Below are 19,685 nucleotides of genomic sequence, written 5' to 3' on the forward strand. Positions count from 1 at the left end.
GAGGGTGCCATAATTAGATATGGGAAGGTGTGGTATGAGTGCCAATAAGACAACTCTCCATCCAATTAGATTACATGTACAACAAATCCGTATCATTAAACGCATGTCAGTAACAGCTAATGAACCAATGATCCTCTTGGGGACTTTTACTCCTCAATAAGTCGAATTGACAGAGTGGTGTTAAATGAACACGTATATCATACTTTCTATTAGTATGTTTAACAATCCATATATTCGGCAGAAATCCTAGTATGTTTGATTAATATTAACTTGTAAAACTCCAAAACATCCTTACAAATAAAATCTAGACACTCTCAATGTAAAAGTTAAAACATTTCAAACAGTATTTGCATTTTTTTTTCAATCCGAATTAGGTTAACAGTTGTATTGATTGGGGGGAGGGGAGGGGCATTGATACTTATTTGTATAAGGTCGTTTTTTATCCGATGTATCTCATATAATGCTTTACAATGAACTATGTTTTTTTAAAATGAGTTAAGAAGAAATTCTACATTTGATGTTTTTTTTTTAATTAAAAAAATAAAGAAGGTTTTTCAAATAGATGTGAATATTTTATAGCAATTTTATGCATAACGATCCGACGCCATTGTGAAAATAACTAACATTTTTTTATTGTTAAATAAGACTATTTTCATAAACTTATTTGGAGTAAACCGAGTAAACATAAGTAAATGGTTGATAACACATGTTGTTCGACAATGAAATATGTTCAATTTGTTTAAAAGACTTTCTAAAATTTATGACATTTTTGCATAGTTGAATAAAATAGACTTGATTAAGCTGTTTCAACGGTTTGTTCAGTTAGCAATGAAAGTAAAATCCGCTAGCAAGACCCTTGTCTGCGAACAAATATTCAACACCACAATACACAATGGACAGCATTGAAAGAATACCATTCATGGTTGTGTTTCATTAAAATCATCACAATAAACTTCATATTTAGATCATACAGTTATATAACCATTGTGTGTTTTGTGTACTGTTGGTTTTCGTCGTTTTTGTTTGTTTTCTGCATTGGTATTGTCAGTTTGGTTCGATTTATGAGTTTGAATATCCCTTTTGTATCTTTGGCCTCCCCTCTCAAAAATACCTTTTATTTAACTTCTGTAAGATCGAAAACAGATAACGGAAGCTGAACCATTCTTAAAAACAAGATTCTTAAAATTGTTTCCATTTCAATTGCAACTTGACAGTTAAATACACAGGTCTAGTTTAATAGCTAATTATTTTTATAGTCTTTAGTTTCCTGGAAGATGCAAGTGCGTGTTTGTTACTGCCCTGTCTCTATCTGATCTTCTTTCGTTATCGTTTTTATATACTTAATTATAACTTCTATCTTCAACAGTAAAAATTATTTCAATCACTTTAATTAGAGCTTCTACATGTGAATAATTCATTAGACTCATTTGATGGTTTGCAATCAATAACAATCATGGGTTTCTTCGCACATATATAGTTCTAATTTACTTCTCTCGTACTCAGAATAAGATTACTTGGGAACGCTATATGTGTAAATTGCAATAGTTGAAATAATTCAATATGTCACTTGATACATGTAGGACTTTTCACCATCTCGGTTGATAATTTGTAAAATAAAAGTTGAAATTTCTCAGTTTAAGAATTGAAACATCATGATAAACAGTATTTTAATTTGAACATATCAAAATAAGGAGATGTGGTATAAAATTGAGAATGGAAATTGGGAATAATTATGTCAAAGAAACAATAACCCGACAAAAGAGCAGCCAACACCGGTAGGCCATTAATGGGTCTTCAACACAGCGAGAAAGAACTGAAATTAAAAAAAAACACCTTATGTTTGCCAATGGGACAACTATCATCGAGGACTAAAGAACGATGTTAACAACTGCATGTCACCTTACGTGCTTCAAATTACTTCATGGTCTTTGATATGTTTGAAAAAATGTGACAAAGTATCTGAAGGGTTAATTAGCTCTATCAAAATACAACGACTCGTTTTAATGCTCTTTAACTTTGTATTTGTTTGGCTTTTTAACTGTTTTGATCTGAGCGTTACTGATGAGTCTTATGAAGACGGAACGCGCGTCTGGCGTATTAAATTATAATCCTGGTACCTTTGATAACTATTTATACTTCGGTTGACTTGAGAGAGAACATGCAAGGGAAATAATTACATCAAAGTATATGTGTGTGTGTCTGTGTGTGTGGTCATTTCTTTTTAAATATAAGTCCTGTAATATCTTGTATCTAAAAAAGTTCGTTTTTGTTTTTTTTTTAAAGTTATCCACATTCTGCGGTATACATTGCAAAGGAAACGAAAAAGCAAGCGTAATGTTAATTAAATGAAGGGCTATGTTTCCAAAACTATGCTTTCTGATGTGATGTGAATGCTTTATTCACCAGTAAAGTTCTTTTTCATTTAGCTTAAGTAATTCACTAAAGCACTATGTATCTACTGGCGAAACTATGTAATATTTGGTTTTTCATTTGGATGCAATATCTGAGTGTCAAAATATATAATGGTAGCATCAGCATATTTTAATATTGCACAAAATTGTCTCTCTCGCAGTGAAAGTATAATCAGTTCAATAGTTAGTATTCACTGGTATCTGATCGTATTGATATTGGACTAATAAACTGCAAACATTGCAGTTAATCTTAATTAAGTAATACTTATGAATTATAAGTATTCCTTTTTTAAATAAAAAATAATAGATCTAAGTACGTGTATAATGTAACAATCAAAATGTAGTAATAGATACATGGAAGAATAGTTTTTGTGATACTAAGTATGTTAAACCAAAAGCATAGTAGTATTAGCTTGAATTCAAACCAGGTTATTTTTGATGAATTTTTAGATAATGTAATGAACAGAATGCTTTTAGAAAAGACCGTAGCACTATTGACCATTTGTATACATTAACAACTATCATTGAAAGCAGAAAATTAAAAAAGCTTTCAACTTTTTGTGCATTCAGTATAGACTTTAATAGAGGCTTATTGTTCACCAAACTTGAGTCATTGGGTATAAGTTCGAAAATGTTAACAGCATTACATGCTATTTATAATAATGTACAGTCATGTGTTAAAATAAATGGCCATATGACAGAATGGTTCAATGTAAAGTTAGGATTAAAGCAAGGGTGCATTTTATCACCTCTTTTGTTCATTATTTTTATTAACGATCTTATTGATTAGGTCAAGAGGTTAAATGTTGGCATAAAACTTGATGATGATATTGGTTCTGTACTTGTATATGCAGATGACATTGTATTTATGTGTGATAATGAAAAAGATTTACAAAAAATATTAGACATTTTAAGTCAATGGTGTAACACTAATGATCTTCTTGTAAATTTAAGCAAGTAAAAAATTGTTCATTTTAGACCCCAGTCAGTACAAAGAACAAAGTTTCAATTTATGTTTAATGATAATAGCATAGATATTGTAGAAAAATATACATATCTGGGACTAGTGTTAAATGAATATTTGAATTATATAGATATGGCAAAAGCTGTTGCTAAGTCTGCCAGTAGGGCATTAGGTTTGTTAATTGCCAAAAGTAAAGCTAATGGTGGTTTTGAGTTTTCAATTTTTACAAAACTTTTTGATACACTGGTTATGTCAGTTATTGAATATGGTGCCTCAATATGGGGAGCTAGGGAAATTACATGTATTAATGCAATTAAAAATAGAGCCATGAGATTTTTTTATGGGTGTTGGAAAATATACCCCAAATTTATCTTTATATGGAGATACGGGCTAGATGCCATGTATAATTAAACAATGGTCACGTATTTTTAGAAATTGGTCAAGATTTTTGAAAATGAATGATACCAGACTTTATAAAAAAGTGTTTTATGGGCAAATAGAATATGTAACAGTAAAATTAAAAACTGGAATTTTAGAGTTCATAGTAAATTTAGAGAACTTAATATTGAAAATTTTTGTAATATAAACTGTACTTTTAGTAAAAATGATATTAAGAATATTGAAAGTAATGTTTTTGATATGTGCAAGAGAAAATGGTGTAATGATTTAAACACAAATGATCGCAGTAAACTGCGTACCTATAGATTATTTAAACAAGAATATTATAAAGAACATTATTTAAGTGGTCATATGCCAGGAAAATATAAAAGCGCCTTTGCTAAATTTCGATGTGGTGTGGCGCCGATTAGAATTGAAACAGGCAGATATGAAGGGGTTTTAAGTGAAAATAGATTTTGTTTTAATGATTCATGTATGCAACAGAAATCATTGAAGATGAGAAACATGTTTTACTCAAATGCCCTTTATATTCACATGCAAGACAAGAGGTTTTTACTAGAGCAGTTTCTTTTAATATTGGTTTTTTAGACTTAAATGATGATGAAAAATTTATATTTTTATTTACAAATGAAAATTTGTGCTTTTATTCTGCCTAAATCTGCCATGATATTTTAATTCAAAGGAAGAATGTTTTATATCGATAAAAATGTTTTGTATTTTTATCGAGCTGTCCTTTTTTGATGTAAAAGTCTCTCATAACTCTTTTGAGAGTGGCTCTCGAATGTTTTTAAGATTGTTTTGTATTTTAATTAAAACATATTGCATATGTTCCGGACCATATGAGTATTTGGACCATACGCGTATGGTCATGACCATATGCGTATACTCATATGGTCCGACCATACGCGTATGGTCCGACCGTACGCGTATGGTCGGACCATATGAGTATATACTCGTTTGGTTATAAACGGGCCGGACCATATGAGTATTTGGACCATACAGGTATATTTTTAATAATATGTATGAGAAAACTTTATAGAATAACAATGATTGTTACATGCAATTGTATTATTTACAATTCAAATAACATTAAATATTGATGCCAAAGTTAGTTTTCATCGCTAATTGTATTCTTGCATGGATGCGTAGGGTGACATTTACGTCCACACGGTATCATAGCTTTTATAGGGTCCTGGGTTATTCCGATGTGTTAACGGTGAAAAAGCTCTAGATCTCCAATATCGTAACATGACTGAAGTACATCATATCACCAGACAACTTTAACAAATAAACTAGTGTCCTTGCCGGTGACGTCGTTCATTTTTTTTTTTTTTTTTTTTTATTAAAACAAAACACATATAAGTATAAAAAATGATGAATATTGCACTGCTAATGCTAATTATATTTTAAATTAAGTTTCAAAAGTAAGCAATTTATTAGACTCTTTATCCTGTCGACTTTTACGTCAGGTTATAGTAAAACAGTTGACTTCTTGTGTAACAGTTCATTAAGATATTTTTGGAAGTTATCTTCCCAGGTCGACATTTTGCCATTCACTCGTAATAACATATCGGTAATGAAAAAAAAATGTGTTTACTATAGTTTTGACTAGTGATGAAATTTTCTGTGTGAAACTGCTTATTTTATTTTGTTAATCTTAAAATTACTAATTTTTAATGAATAAATGACCTTTGGTAGTGTCTTTTTAATGACGTGACAACTAGATGTGTTATATAAAGAGGTAAGTATAAATGCACCTGTTAACTACCCGGACCATACGCGTATGGTCGGACCATATGAGTATATACCCATATGGTCATGACCATACGCGTATGGTCCAAATACTCATATGGTCCGGAACATATATATTGTATTCATGTTTGTATTGTACATGTAGAGAGGGGAGACTATAATAAAATATTTGATTTGATTTGATTTGATTTATAAAAATGTGATCATTGAAATATGATAATGGCATCACCAATACGGTATATCATACTAATACAATTACACAAAAACAAGACAAGATTGCATCAATTACTTGGTTTTAATGACAGCCTCAGTGATTCCAACAGTTTTATATTTTATAAAAAGATTTTTACTTGATTATATCCATATAACTTATATTTTTGCGGTGTCAAAATCGGCCTGATTCCCATTAACCGGATAAATCATAAATCAATTCTGAAATTTAATCTAAATTTAATCAATTAATCACCAGAGTAAAACACCCGATCAAAGATGATATGTCAAACTGAGCGATATCAGACTCCATGGACTGTATCTATTTATTGTTTTTCATCAAAAGAAAATATCTTTAATACATTTTTTGACGTATCAACATCCACAAATTACTATGTTCTTTTTTTTCCAGATACCGCAGATAAGTTATGCTTCTACTAGCATTGATCTCAGTGATAAAAGCAGATATGAGTACTTTTCTAGAGTTGTTCCCCCTGACTCGTATCAAGCACAAGCTATGGTTGATATTGCTGAATATTTTAGTTGGAACTATGTTATAACTATTCAAGATGAAGGCAACTATGGAGACAAAGGAATTGGTGCTTTTAAGGAAAGGGCCACATTATCAGGTACTTTCAATAATAGATTTAGGAAAGTGCAACTGTCTGGTATTTTTCATAAATAAGTCCTTTGAAGACAAAATTAACGTAAAACAATATTTTTGTCAGTTAAATGGTTGGATAGAACCAAAAGATTCCACATAAAATGAAAAAAATTATTTGATCACCCCCAATGGTGATTTGGAAATAGAAAACTCTTTGTCCTTTTTCGTCTGCCAGTTATTTTTAAAATCCTTTCAAAAGTAGAACTTTAATTTGGCTGTGCGGTATTTACATGTACAAGTACGCAACCGCGTCCGGTCAAAATGGGACATCAAACCCGAAGCCTCGTGTAAAGAGTTTGACCAAGGTCATTGCACAACTTTTTGAGTGGTCCGTAGCTTACATGTTTCAAGTCAGCGTTTCTGTTCATATCCATAACAACCTTATTTTCCAGTGGCAGTCCCAAGTTTTCCCGACCTTCATCCCGAACTGCCTCTATTATAGGACCTACGAATTGAATGTATCGTTAATTTGTTCTCGTTTTAAACATGATTGGAAAATTTGACACTGAACGTTAGGCAACCAGCAATCAATCAATATGATCATTTGTAATATATTAACCTTTACAAATTTACATTGTATAATTGAAAGGTTAATAATAGGTACAAACATACAAATATCGATGTCAGTAACTAAGACTGTAAGATTTGCATTCATGTTCGACATTAACCAAAAACGAAATTTGATTAATCCGATGAAAGAGCCCATCTGAATTTGTACTGAGCTGTAAGCTTTTGATCCGCGATAAAATACTCATTACGCTACGATATGAAGTTAACCAATAAAATTATTGTGTCTTCGCATAACCAAAAAATAAATCAATCCAAAAACTGTAAGGTGTCCTTTAATATCTATAATTCGGAAATGTTTTATGCATTTCCGAATTGTAGATGCCGAACTAATTAACACTTTCATTATTTTACCCCATACCAATGAAATTATACAATATATGTCATACTACTATAGCATTAACTACTAAAGGCCCAGTCAGAGCTCTGATCTTTGAATCTCACAAAACTGATACAGTTTTGACACGTTTTAATTTCACTTATTTGAAAGAAATGAAGTAATGTTTTTTTTTACTTTATTTTTCAGGAATATGCATCGCCAAATCTTTTGTGATATCACGTGACCCGACGAAAGATTTATTTAAAGAAACAGTTGATGACCTATTCAAAATTAAAAAAGCTAAAGTGATAGTAATGTTTGTGAACGAAGATAATGCAAAACATCTTCTGGAGGCAGTTATGCATGCAAACAAAACATCTGAACTTTGGTTCCTTGCTAGTGATAGCTGGGGAGCTAAGGTGCATCCAGTTGTGGGCCAGGAACAAGCGGCAGAGGGAGCAATTACTTTACTTCCGAAAAGATCCGATATTAGAGGTAATTCCGAAGTTTTTGTTTATCTTGTTTATGAAGAAAGTGTATTTGTGAAAGGTAAGATGTCAACGATGTCTTACAATTAGCAAGAACTGAATAACTAAAATGAATTAAGTGTATCGATGACTTGATATTGAAATCTAGCCAACAATTGCCCTATCAACCTTGCTCCAAAAATACTCAGAAACATTGCATGTACCAGCAAACTATCAGTTATGGCTAACACTTTATTAATCAAGTAAAGACGTCTTATACGTTTCAGAAATTTATGTGCAATTAACCCGCTTATTCTACATGATCTCCTTAACTTCTCACTTTAAAACTCCAATTAATATTCAGATAGCTATTATGCATGTACTATTTATGCCGTGTATTTTGTTAACTAATGGCGTCTTCATGAAAATCAAATCAGGAAATCGAGCGTTAATAAAACAGACAAAACAATAAATTTAGTTTTTTTTTAATATAGTCTTAAGCAATAGATGAAAGGCTATAACATTGCAAGGCGCAATAATCAAACTACTAGGTCATACGTAATATAGTAATCTGAACATAGACTGACAATGAATTGTTAGATTAAGGAAGAAAGAATAAATAGAAGAAAATTAAACGAAATAAAAATAATGGGATCTATGCCATATATGTTCACTTGACCTCTGCGTCAAATAAGATTGACAAACATTGTAAAACAGACTTTCTTTTAATTTACAAGTGTAAGTTGCCAATAGCAGGAATTGATAGGGTCGAACGCCCAGAAAATGATGATCCTTTGTCACAACTCATTGCTTACCTTCCAGAGGCAAATATTTCATATAAAAAAGAAGATGTGGTATGATTGCCAATAAAACAACTGTCGACAAGAGACCAAATGACACAGACATTAACAAATATAGGTCACCGTACGGCCTTTAACAATGAGCAAAGCCCATACCGCATAGTCAGCTATAAAAGGCCCCAATATGACAATGTAAAACAATTCAAACGAGAAAACTAACGGCCTGATTTATATCAAAAATGAACATGCACATTAAGGACGATGCTGTTATTGATGATTATACAATATTGAGAAGTTGAGGTTTTGGTTGTACGATCATGAGAAAACACCAATACACTAAAAGAGGGGCGAAAAATACCAGAGGGACAGTCAAACTCATAGATAGAAAATAAATTGACAACGCTATTGCTAAAACAGAAAAAGACAAACAGACAAATAATAGTATACAAGACACAACATAGAAAACTGAAGACTAAGTAACACGAACCCCACCAAAAACTTGGACTTAACTCATGTTCTCCGGAAGGTCAAGCAGATTATATTCCACATGTGGCATCCGTCGTGTTGCTCATGTTATTACAAACCCGGTAAATAGTCTAATTCAGTAGGTCACATTTGTGAAAAGGGGACGAAAAAAACAAAACATTTTTTTACTTGTTCATAAAAAATTATATTTACTTTTATAAAAGAAAGTTTTTTTTTTGCAAAAACTTTGACGTTGCTTTTGTTTCTCTTTTCAGAATTCGATGATTATTTCTCAAATCTGACATTAAAAAATAATAAACAGAATGTATGGTTCGAAGAATACTGGGGAGAAGTGTATAACTGTTCTAAAAGGGATATAAAGCGACACAATTGTACAAAACATAGATATGAGCAAGAAGGACTGGTACAATTTGTCATTGATTCGGTATATGCATTAGCTCATGCACTCCATAATTATTTTCAAAGTAAATGTACAACAGTTATGGAGCACTGTCCTTTACTGAACTCACCAAATAGACAAGAATTGTTGGAGTTTATCCGTAATGTATCTTTTACAGGTAGGTACACAATCAGTTTGTTTTCAAAAGGTTAAAGTTTGAAAAAAGTGTTTACCGCACGAGACTTGAACCAATTTAAGGCAATGTTTTACATTTCAGCACTTATGTTAAGTCATAGAACTACAAAATGTATGTACCGAAAAGAAAATATCTGTAAGTTAGGGTGTGCTTAACAAAACTTGATTACCCATAGCCTTACATATAGAAACTCAAACTCATATATTGAAATAAACTGACAACGCCATGGCTAAAAAAGAAAAAGACCAACAGAAAAACAATAGTACACAAGACACAACATAGAAAACTAAAGACCGAACAACACGAGTCCCATCAAAAACTTGAGACAATCTCCGATGCTCCGGAAGGGTAAGCAGATCCTGCTCCACATGTGCATCTATCGAGTATACAAGTAAATTGAGATGCAAGTAAACTCTCCTAAGAAGTAGCCTGTGCAATTTGATTTCGACCTAGATTAAACCGACGTTTTCAGATGCACTAATTATTCATTCTGAACAGCAAGCATATTCAAAATATAGTTCACTTACACACAATGTGTATTTGTTCAAAGCAAAGAGTCAAACAGTGGTTGTCGTTGTCCTTCTATTATTGTTTTTCTCGTATTGTTGTAGAATAAATTACGTGGATTTAAACAACTATATGGCTAACAAAATGAAAAACAAAACTGAAGCAAAACGAATATTAACCTTTCGTGAGGATGAAACCAACAGGTCACAATAAAACAGCCAAAAACCACTCAGGGTCATTCACATAATTTGCTTGATCCTTGTTATATTTTGAATAGCAAAATTCATCAAATCTTAATTCCTTGTTTTCAAATATTTGGTGAAAATTTAAAAATATAGGCGAATGGAATTTTAAACACCCATATATAGGGAAAAACTGAATTAGGATTGATAATAAACTCTATATTCTCATTTGATAAAAGTGCAACGCCAATCATTACATACCTATAAACCATTACCAAGGCCGAACATTGATATATTGAACGAATCAGATTAAGCCTGGAGATAAATGAGAAGGGTATGCAAATGAAATTACAATATGGATATAGATATGGGGAATACGTCTATGAGAAGGCAAAACAGTCTATTTTTATATAAAACCTGTTCAGAGTTGTTTTTTTGTTTTTTTTTTTTTATCATATTAACAAAAATATCAAATTGAATCAAGAAGATTAGTGGTAATAGAAAACAGAATAACTTTTCAAATTGCTAATATAAAGAAATCTCATTATATATTCAGGAATTGCTGGTGATATAGTGGAGTTTAATAGTCAAGGTGATGGAATTGGTCGTTATGACGTCTATCAATATCAGAAATTATCAACGGACGGGTATGGCTATGTCAAGATAGGGGAATGGATTGACAGGTTTGTTAACTAACATTTGAACTTGTGCAACATGGAATAATCATTTGATACTTGTAGCATTGATGTAATGACGTAATAAGGAAAATAAAATGTCCACGAAATGATATTAAATCCAAAAGAAAGGGTTAGGCAAATGATGATACCACAAGAGACATTAAAACATCAAAAACAAAGTGACACCGATATGGTAAAAAAAAAAACGAAAAAGACAAAAATACAGTATTATATACAAAACACAACATGGAAAACTAACGATCGAGCAATACGAATCCCTTCAATAACTAGGGGAACCCCGGAAGGATAAGCAGATTATGCTTCACATGCGACATTCGTCGTGTCACTCCAATCAAATACGTTGATAAGGTATACTCGGTATCAATGTATTAGGCAAATAGAAAAATATATATTAAGTTATATACAATTCTGAAAACAACCACTGTATTTGACGAGCTTTCCTTTAACGTGTATAATGATCTTTTTGTTATTATCATTGTATAACACAGATATGCCTTTTATATAATTTGTTTTCCAGTTATTGTGGTCAATACTTGAAACTGAAGCAATGTTATAGTGTATGTAAAGAGTAGGTTAAAAATGTTTGAAGATTTGTCAGCACGGACTTTTTTAAAAAAATAATAGAAACAAAGAGAATTATGATTTACAACATCAACATTATAGTCATAATTGACAAAAAAAATTGAGAATGGAAATTGGGAAGATGCAGCAACCCGACCAATGAGCGGAAAACAGCCGAAGGCAACAAATGGGTCTTCAATGCAGCGAGAAAATCCCGCACCCGGAGTGGGCCTCAGCTGTTGCCCCTTAATTAAAATGTGTACTAGTTCAGTGAAAATGGACGTAATACTAAACTCCAACACATAAATGAACTAAAATTAAAAAAAAAACAAAACACAAGACTAAAAAAGGCCAGAGGCTCCTGACTTGGGATAGGCGCAAAAATGCGTCGGAGTTAAACATGTAAAGTAAACTCTTTATTTTAAATTCACATACATATACCCAAATATTGAAAAACTAAACAAGAGGCTCTCAAGAGCCTGAATCGCTCACCTTAAATTTTTTGCTTAAATCTTCCATCAATGATTATTTTTGGTTTTCAATTTATATAAATGGTTCTTCGATTCTGTCATATCTTCTTCAAAAGCAAAAACAAGAGTGGACACACTGAAATGTCTCGTTTGTCTCGTGTTCATAATATAATTTATGATGAAAGTATAAAACTAGAGGCTCTAAAGCGCCTGTGTCGCTCACCTTGGTCTATGTGAATATTAAAGGAAGCAGATGGAAGCAGATGGATTCATGACAAAATTGTGTTTTGGTGATGGTGATGTGTTTGTACATCTTACTTTACTGAACATTCTATCTCTATCTATAATGAACTTGGCCCATTAGTTTCAGTGGAAAATGTTAGTAAAAATTTACAAATTTTATGAAAATTGTTAAAAATTGACTATAAAGAACAATAACTCCTAAGGGGGTCAATTGACCATTTCGGTCATGTTGACTTATTTGTAAATCTTACTTTGCTGAACATTATTGTTGTTTACAGTTTATCTCTATCAATAATAATATTCAAGATAATGACCAAAAACAGCAAAATTTCCTTAAAACTAACAATTCAGGGTCAGCAACCCAACAACGGGTTGTCCGATTCATCTAAAAATTTCAGAGCAGATAAATGTTGACCTGATAAACAATTTTACCCCATGTCAGATTTGCTCTAAATGCTTTGGGTTTTGAGTTATAAGCCAAAAACTGCATTTTACCCCACGTTCTATTTTTAGCCATGGCGGCCATCTTGGTTGGATGGCCGGGTCACCGGACACATTTTTCAAACTACTAACCCAAAAGATGATTGTGGCCAAGTTTGGATTAATTTGGCCAAGTATTTTCAGAGGAGAAGATTTTTGTAAAAGATTACTAAGATTTACGAAAAATGGTTAAAAATTGACTATAAAGGGCAATAACTCCTAAAGGGGTCAACTGACCATTTCAGTCATGTTGACTTATTTGTAAATCTTACTTTGCTGAACATTATTGCTGTTTATAGTTTATCTCTATCTATAATAATATTCAAGATTATAACCAAAAAGAGCAAAATTTCCTTAAAATTACTAATTCAGGGCCAGCAACCCAACAACAGGTTGTCCGATTCATCTGAAAATTTCAGGGAAGATAGATCTTGAACTGATAAACAATTTTACCCAATGTCAGATTTGCTCTAAATGCTTTGGGTTTTGAGTTATAAGCCAAAAACTGCATTTTACCCCATGATCTATTTTTAGCCATGGCGGCCATCTTGGTTTGATGGCCGGGTCACCGGACACATTTTTCAAACTACTAACCCAAAAAATGATTGTGGCCAAGTTTGGATTAATTTGGCCCAGTAGTTTCAGAGGAGAAGATTTTTGTAAAATATTACTAAGATTTACGAAAAATGGTTAAAAATTGACTATAAAGGGCAATAACTCCTAAAGGGGTCAACTGACCATTTCAGTCATGTTGAATTATTTGTAAATCTTACTTTGCTGAACATTATTGCTGTTTACTGTTTATCTCTATCTATAATAATATTCAAAATAATAACCAAAAACAGCAAAATTTCCTTAAAATTACTAATTCAGGGGCAGTAACCCAACAACGGGTTATCCGATTCATCTGAAAATTTCAGGGCAGATAGATCTTCACCTGTTTAACAATTCTACCCCTGTCAGATTTGCTCTAAATGCTTTGGTTTTTGAGTTATAAGCCAAAAACTGCATTTTACCCCTATGTTCTATTTTTAGCCATGGCGGCCATCTTGGATGGTTGGCCGGGTCACCGGACACATTTTTTAAACTAGATACCCCAATGATGATTGTGGCCAAGTTTGGTTTAATTTGGACCAGTAGTTTCAGAGGAGAAGATTTTTGTAAAAGTTAACGACGACGACGGACGCCGGGTGATGAGAAAAGCTCACTTGGCCTTTTAGGCCAGGTGAGCTAAAAATCATATCAAATCTGGAGGAATATACGAAAGATGTTAACATGAGATTAAACATGATATGTATATTATATACTCCATCGAAACAACAAGCCGATGACGAAAATAACAAAGACATGTAACATGCTATCATTTGTAGTACAACACTTATTCAAAGACTTTCTTTATCAAATGCAAAGCGACGCGGACGGAGCCGAATCCTAACATGTCTTCGTTGTGGACGGAGAAATTTAAGAGAAGACAGAAACATTCATTTGAAATGTTGGAAGTGTTAAAGTCGTTTTTATTTTCTTTGTTATGAACCTGTTTAAATCGCCATTTATACTAAAACATTTCTCGACTGCAGTGTGTACAAGATGTACAGTCAAGAAACGTAGAAAGAATGCATATATGAATATTTAATATATATCAGAAATTGATATGTGTAAAATGAATTATAATAATCCACAATTCATATGTGTGTTAAAATAGCGTTATCCAAAATTCATTTATAACATAATTAAACTATATATACTTTTGACATTCATACATCAATTTATTAGATGAATTGTCATATTTTTGGAATCATTATATAATTCTTTTGTTCTTATCAACTGGAATAAATTCAGTATTGCAACAGCCTGTCCTTGTGTACAACCCAAACCATGTCGACCCTTTTTACATGACTTGTGGGTTTTGTCGTCATGAATCATAACTTTTAGGTGTATATTATATAACATATACTCAAAATGCAGCATATTTTAACTTTAAGTGTACACTTTATAAATAGATACTAGTATTCACCATATGCATATTTTAACTTTAAGTGTACAGTTTATAAAAAGAGACTTAAGATGTTCATTTTGTAGCATATTCTGAAATGATGAAATTCTAAGATTTGTATACTTTTAGATTGAAGCTCAACAGTAGCTTTCTGAACTGGAAAGAGGCTGACCCTAATGAAGTCCCAAATTCTGTGTGTAGTGAGCCGTGTACATTTGGACATAAAAAAGAAAAGGTAGAAAGGGAACACGCAGCTTGCTGTTGGATTTGTATACCATGTGGACCAAACCAATATTTAGTCGATGAAAAGACATGCAAAGACTGCGAAGATGGCTTTCAACCAAGCGACAACGTAACATCTTGTAAACCATTACCTTTATTGGAATTGGAATGGAACAGTTTGTGGGTAATACTACCTATCGCATTCTCTAGTTTTGGAATCGTCAGCACCATACTGACCATAGCTGTTTTTATAAAGTTCAACAATACGCCTATTATCATGGCATCTGGGAGGGAGTTGTGTTATGTTTTACTGGTTGGTATTTTAATGGCATATGGTACTTCTTTAATTATGCTAGCAACACCAACTATAATATTGTGTACGATCATTCGACTCGGTCTAGGAGTTTCCTTATGTTTAATATATGCTGCAATGTTGACAAAGACTAACAGAATTTATCGAATTTTCAACAATGGGATAAAAGCAATGGTTAAGCGACCGAGTTATACTAGTCCAAAGTCACAAATCATCATCTGCATGGCTCTTGTATCCGTTCAGATTGTTGGAGGATTAACGTGGCTTGGGTTTGAAAAACCGGATACTATTTATACAAGACAACATACCGAATTTCAAGTTTTGAAATGTAAAGCAAGTCAGATTGCAATTATTGCATCGTTGACATACAATATTGTTTTAATCATACTTTGTACCATATATGGTATTAAAACGAGGAAAATTCCTCAAAACTTCAATGAAGCCAAATGTATAGCATTTACAATGTACAGCACTTGCATAGTTTGGCTTGCGTTTGGTGCAATCTACTTTGGTGCTAGCAGTGATTTTAAGGTAAGTGTGTACATGTAGTTTAATACATTAGGTAACATTTACAGAACTTAAGCAATGTATTTCAATGTTTTTGCCTTTTTCAAAAAATGTTTTATGCTTGAATTATTACAGCAATCTTGGATTTAATCTCTGCCAAGAGCTACAAATGTAGTGTCGCTGTCTGGGATATTAATATCACTAAAGTGAAAATAATAAGTAACCCATAATTCATCTACATTCACCTTCGTGGCATGGCTATAATGTGAAAGAAATGAAGGAACATCAATAACACGACACGGAGATATATGTACATTTTTCATTTGTTCAGGTGTGTGTTTTTGGGGTTGAAAATAAAGAATTTCCCAGTGCTTATGGTTAATGAGTATAATATAGCCACTTCGCACTTAGTTAGACTGGTAGACAATTAAGCGTTTAAATTCGTATTAACTCTGCCACACCGAGAAACGCCATACAATACTAAATAAACTTAAGTAATTATGATACTTCATTGTTATGTTTGAACAGTCATTTTAATTAAGACCACAACTCGGTTTAATCCTTAAAAAAAAGAACATTCATTAGTGTGGTATTAGGTGAAAAGAACTGTGAGCTTGCTTTCATTAACCTCGATAATTCATTGGCACTGATGTTGCGTTTGTATCTGTCCCTTTTTTTTTTTTTTTTAACTTTTATACCACAATTATGGAGTTATTGCATTTCTGAAATCATACATGATGATGGAAGTTTTTAACGAACTTAACTGGTTATACAGCCCTCGCACGGTCGGAAAATTATCTATCTTAAAGTAATATAAATTATACATTTTTACAGCCGATTTCATTGAGTGTGTAGGGAAAGTTATAATTCTTGGTAAACTGAACCGTGTGAAGTCATTATTATGCTAGGTAAACTACCCTCCTTTTGAGAGTAGACTAGTCCGACGGGTAATCAATCTATGTCTGTAAGACTAGACTACTTCGAAAGAAGGGTAGTATACCTCACCTAATAATGACTCTACTGCTCAGCTGCTAAGCAAGCTAACCAAAAATTCTACCTTTAACTACACACTCAATGGAATCGGCTGTAATGTTGCTTATTTTTATACTTTGTGTTGTTCCACAGATTGGAATTAACAGGGAAAGGGTTTACATCTTGAGAGAAAAAAAACACCACAGCAAGTACATGTCACTGACTTTTAAAACACGCAGTACATCTATATTATATGTTAACTATCTAATACAATACTTTGTATTTAGGGAATTCCGAAGTTGATGGAATACTTTGAAAGTTTCTTTTAAAATGTTCATAACCTTTCTTTACTTAAAAGGTTTTTGACTGACGTCTTATTCACCCGAGTATTTAAAGAATCTTAACTTAAACTTATCGTTGTAACAGTATGCCAAAATATATCGCTAAATTGTTGTATATCAATTTTTAAAATGTCTGTTATCATATTTCTAATCTATAAATTTGAATTGGAACTATCTAATTTTAAGAATTGTTTATATCTGCTTGATTATCAAAACCATTATAATTATGAAATTTTTATTTTTGTTTCTTTCAGATTGAGGTTACATCTTTGTGCATGTGCGTTAGTATCAGTGCTACAGTTGCCCTTGTTTGTGTTTTTGTTCCGAAGTTATATATTGTTTTGCTACAGCCTCATAAAAATGTCAGACAAGGCGCCTCAATGTACAACAATTCTTACAAGTCCGGACGCCAAAACTCATTCGGAAGTTTTCCTCTTCCGTGCCCTAATGGAAACCTATTTAATAATCTTAATGCAAACACTCAGATAACGCAGACTACTTATAATGACGTCTTTTCAGACGACATGGATGATTTGTCATGTGACGAGGATGCTAATGTAAATAATAACAGTACTCAAACAGGAAATCCAGAGAATCATTCCGAATGAATAGAATGTTTTATTATCGGTCAGAACAGAAACTTTTATACTTGCATCAAGCGTCTGGATACAGGCGATAGTAAAAGATATGTTCGTCGTTTTATTGAACAGAATTTATGGTAATTTCGAAAATGCATTTCCACCATATTCAATTAGTATTCACATAAGCGTTTTTGATTTGCTCTGACGTTATAATCAATTTATGTTTAATCCACAAACTTCATAACCCTTATAAATGTAAATGGAATTTTCTAAGAAAGTCTCAAGAGGGCTTGTTGTAATATGACATATGTCAATCTAGGAAGAAATTAATAACCGGTACTGACATATACATATCATTTATTTCAAGAATCATAAATGGATAAGGTTGTCCTCATTTGTACAATAATAAAATACTACGAAATACAATCAAAATATTGGATTATGTCTTTGATTAGAAGTCCTTTTGTAATAAGAAGAGTTGGACGTGTGGGCGGTGGCATAGTACAGATCTGTCATATTTGAGCTATCTTCCGACTTTCATCACAGATACTTCTACTTTGACATGCAAAAGGGTGAACAGATTTCGTTGAATAATTTCTTCGAAACATCTTTTGTTGATTTCCATAATCTATCATTATAAAAGTCCTCGAACTTTCTAATGAATCGCATCTTCTTGAAACAAATTATGACATTGTTAAACTCTGCAATTATACAATTAAAAAACGTCATTGCTGTGTTCAAAGATACGTAAACTTACAGCCACCAAAGGTAGTGTCGCTATGGTGACATTATGTTTAAGATACATTTTGATACATAGTTCCGTTTTTGCTTTGCACCAAAGAGGAAGATACTATGGGACATTCAAAACTAATAAGTCATAGACGTAGATGTATTTCCTTCACTCTCTCGAGCATAGTTGGTCTATCTGTTTAATGCTTTTTTAGACGTTTACTTGATGGTTTATTCCTAATATATGCGTGTTGTGCTCTGAAATTGATATTATTTCATATCATTACCTCCGGTTTAGTGAATTGGTGGTCCGACACCTTACGCGCAGTCGCTACAGCCAATACGATTTACTAAGGAACGAATTTGTCCATGATTGTCTCATCATATTTCTCCCTGAATTGATTCGTAGTTTTCTGAAATAATAGACAAATATGTCTAAAGAGAAGAGACAAAGTGAGTTCTTATATTAGGTCTTTCATATTATGCAAATGGTTCATTAGAAATTAGCTGTTAATTAAGAAATGTTTACCTAGAAACTTCAACTGTACACTGTCAATAGTAACAGTTTTACTTGTTTATACACAGCATGCTCACCTTCTGTTTGAAGCAAGTGGACTAAGTTTAGATTTATAATCGAGCGTTATTGATGAGTCCTAAGTAGACGAAACGCGGGTCTAGCATACAAAATATCAGCCTCGTATCCTTGATTTCTTGTTGAGGCAGCATTATTTTTGCCGTAATTCATATAAACCTGATTTTAAGTTTTACAAAAATTAGCGAAAACTGAATAATTGATTTTGGAGAAATATCTGTCCCATGTAAGTTAAATGTAAATTAACAAAAATACATAACTCGTAGGAAAATTCAAAAGTATGTAATCAAAAGTTAAAAAGCATCAAACAAATGGATAATAACTGTCTTATTCCTGGCTTGGAACAGATATTTTCTTATGTAGAAATGGTGGATTAAAACTGGTTTTAAAGATAGACAAACCTCTCGCTTGTATGCTAGTCGCATAAATTTATATTATACTGCCTACGATGTGTGAACAAAACATAAATAATAGGTAAAGATGTAAAAAAAAAATAGAGGTACAGCAGTTCACATTCTGTTATAATCTTAATAACTACAAAAACAAACACAAAAAGACACATGTACAGAGAACAATTTATCAAATATGTAAGAGAAGAATACTAAAAATTAACATATCAAAATAACAGGATGTAGTAGAAGTACAGAGCCACGACATATGGATATCATCAAACAAAGACT

General features: G+C 32.3%; 1 protein-coding gene across 1 annotated transcript in view; it reads left to right on the plus strand.

Moving 5' to 3' along the window:
* The window catches only part of LOC143085077 (metabotropic glutamate receptor 6-like), a 65,526-nt gene extending 47,403 nt beyond the window's left edge, over window positions 1–18,123 (plus strand). Inside the window, exons 2-7 of the mRNA XM_076261255.1 lie at window positions 6,149–6,365; window positions 7,494–7,781; window positions 9,294–9,596; window positions 10,860–10,986; window positions 14,878–15,814; window positions 17,358–18,123. Of these exons, the coding sequence (XP_076117370.1) occupies window positions 6,149–6,365; window positions 7,494–7,781; window positions 9,294–9,596; window positions 10,860–10,986; window positions 14,878–15,814; window positions 17,358–17,711 (2,226 nt within the window). The 3' untranslated portion in view covers window positions 17,712–18,123. The remainder of the gene's footprint in view (window positions 1–6,148; window positions 6,366–7,493; window positions 7,782–9,293; window positions 9,597–10,859; window positions 10,987–14,877; window positions 15,815–17,357) is intronic.
* Window positions 18,124–19,685: the final 1,562 nt, after the last annotated feature.

This window comes from Mytilus galloprovincialis, chromosome 1 (genome assembly GCF_965363235.1).
Source record: "Mytilus galloprovincialis chromosome 1, xbMytGall1.hap1.1, whole genome shotgun sequence".
NCBI lineage: Eukaryota > Metazoa > Mollusca > Bivalvia > Mytilida > Mytilidae > Mytilus > Mytilus galloprovincialis.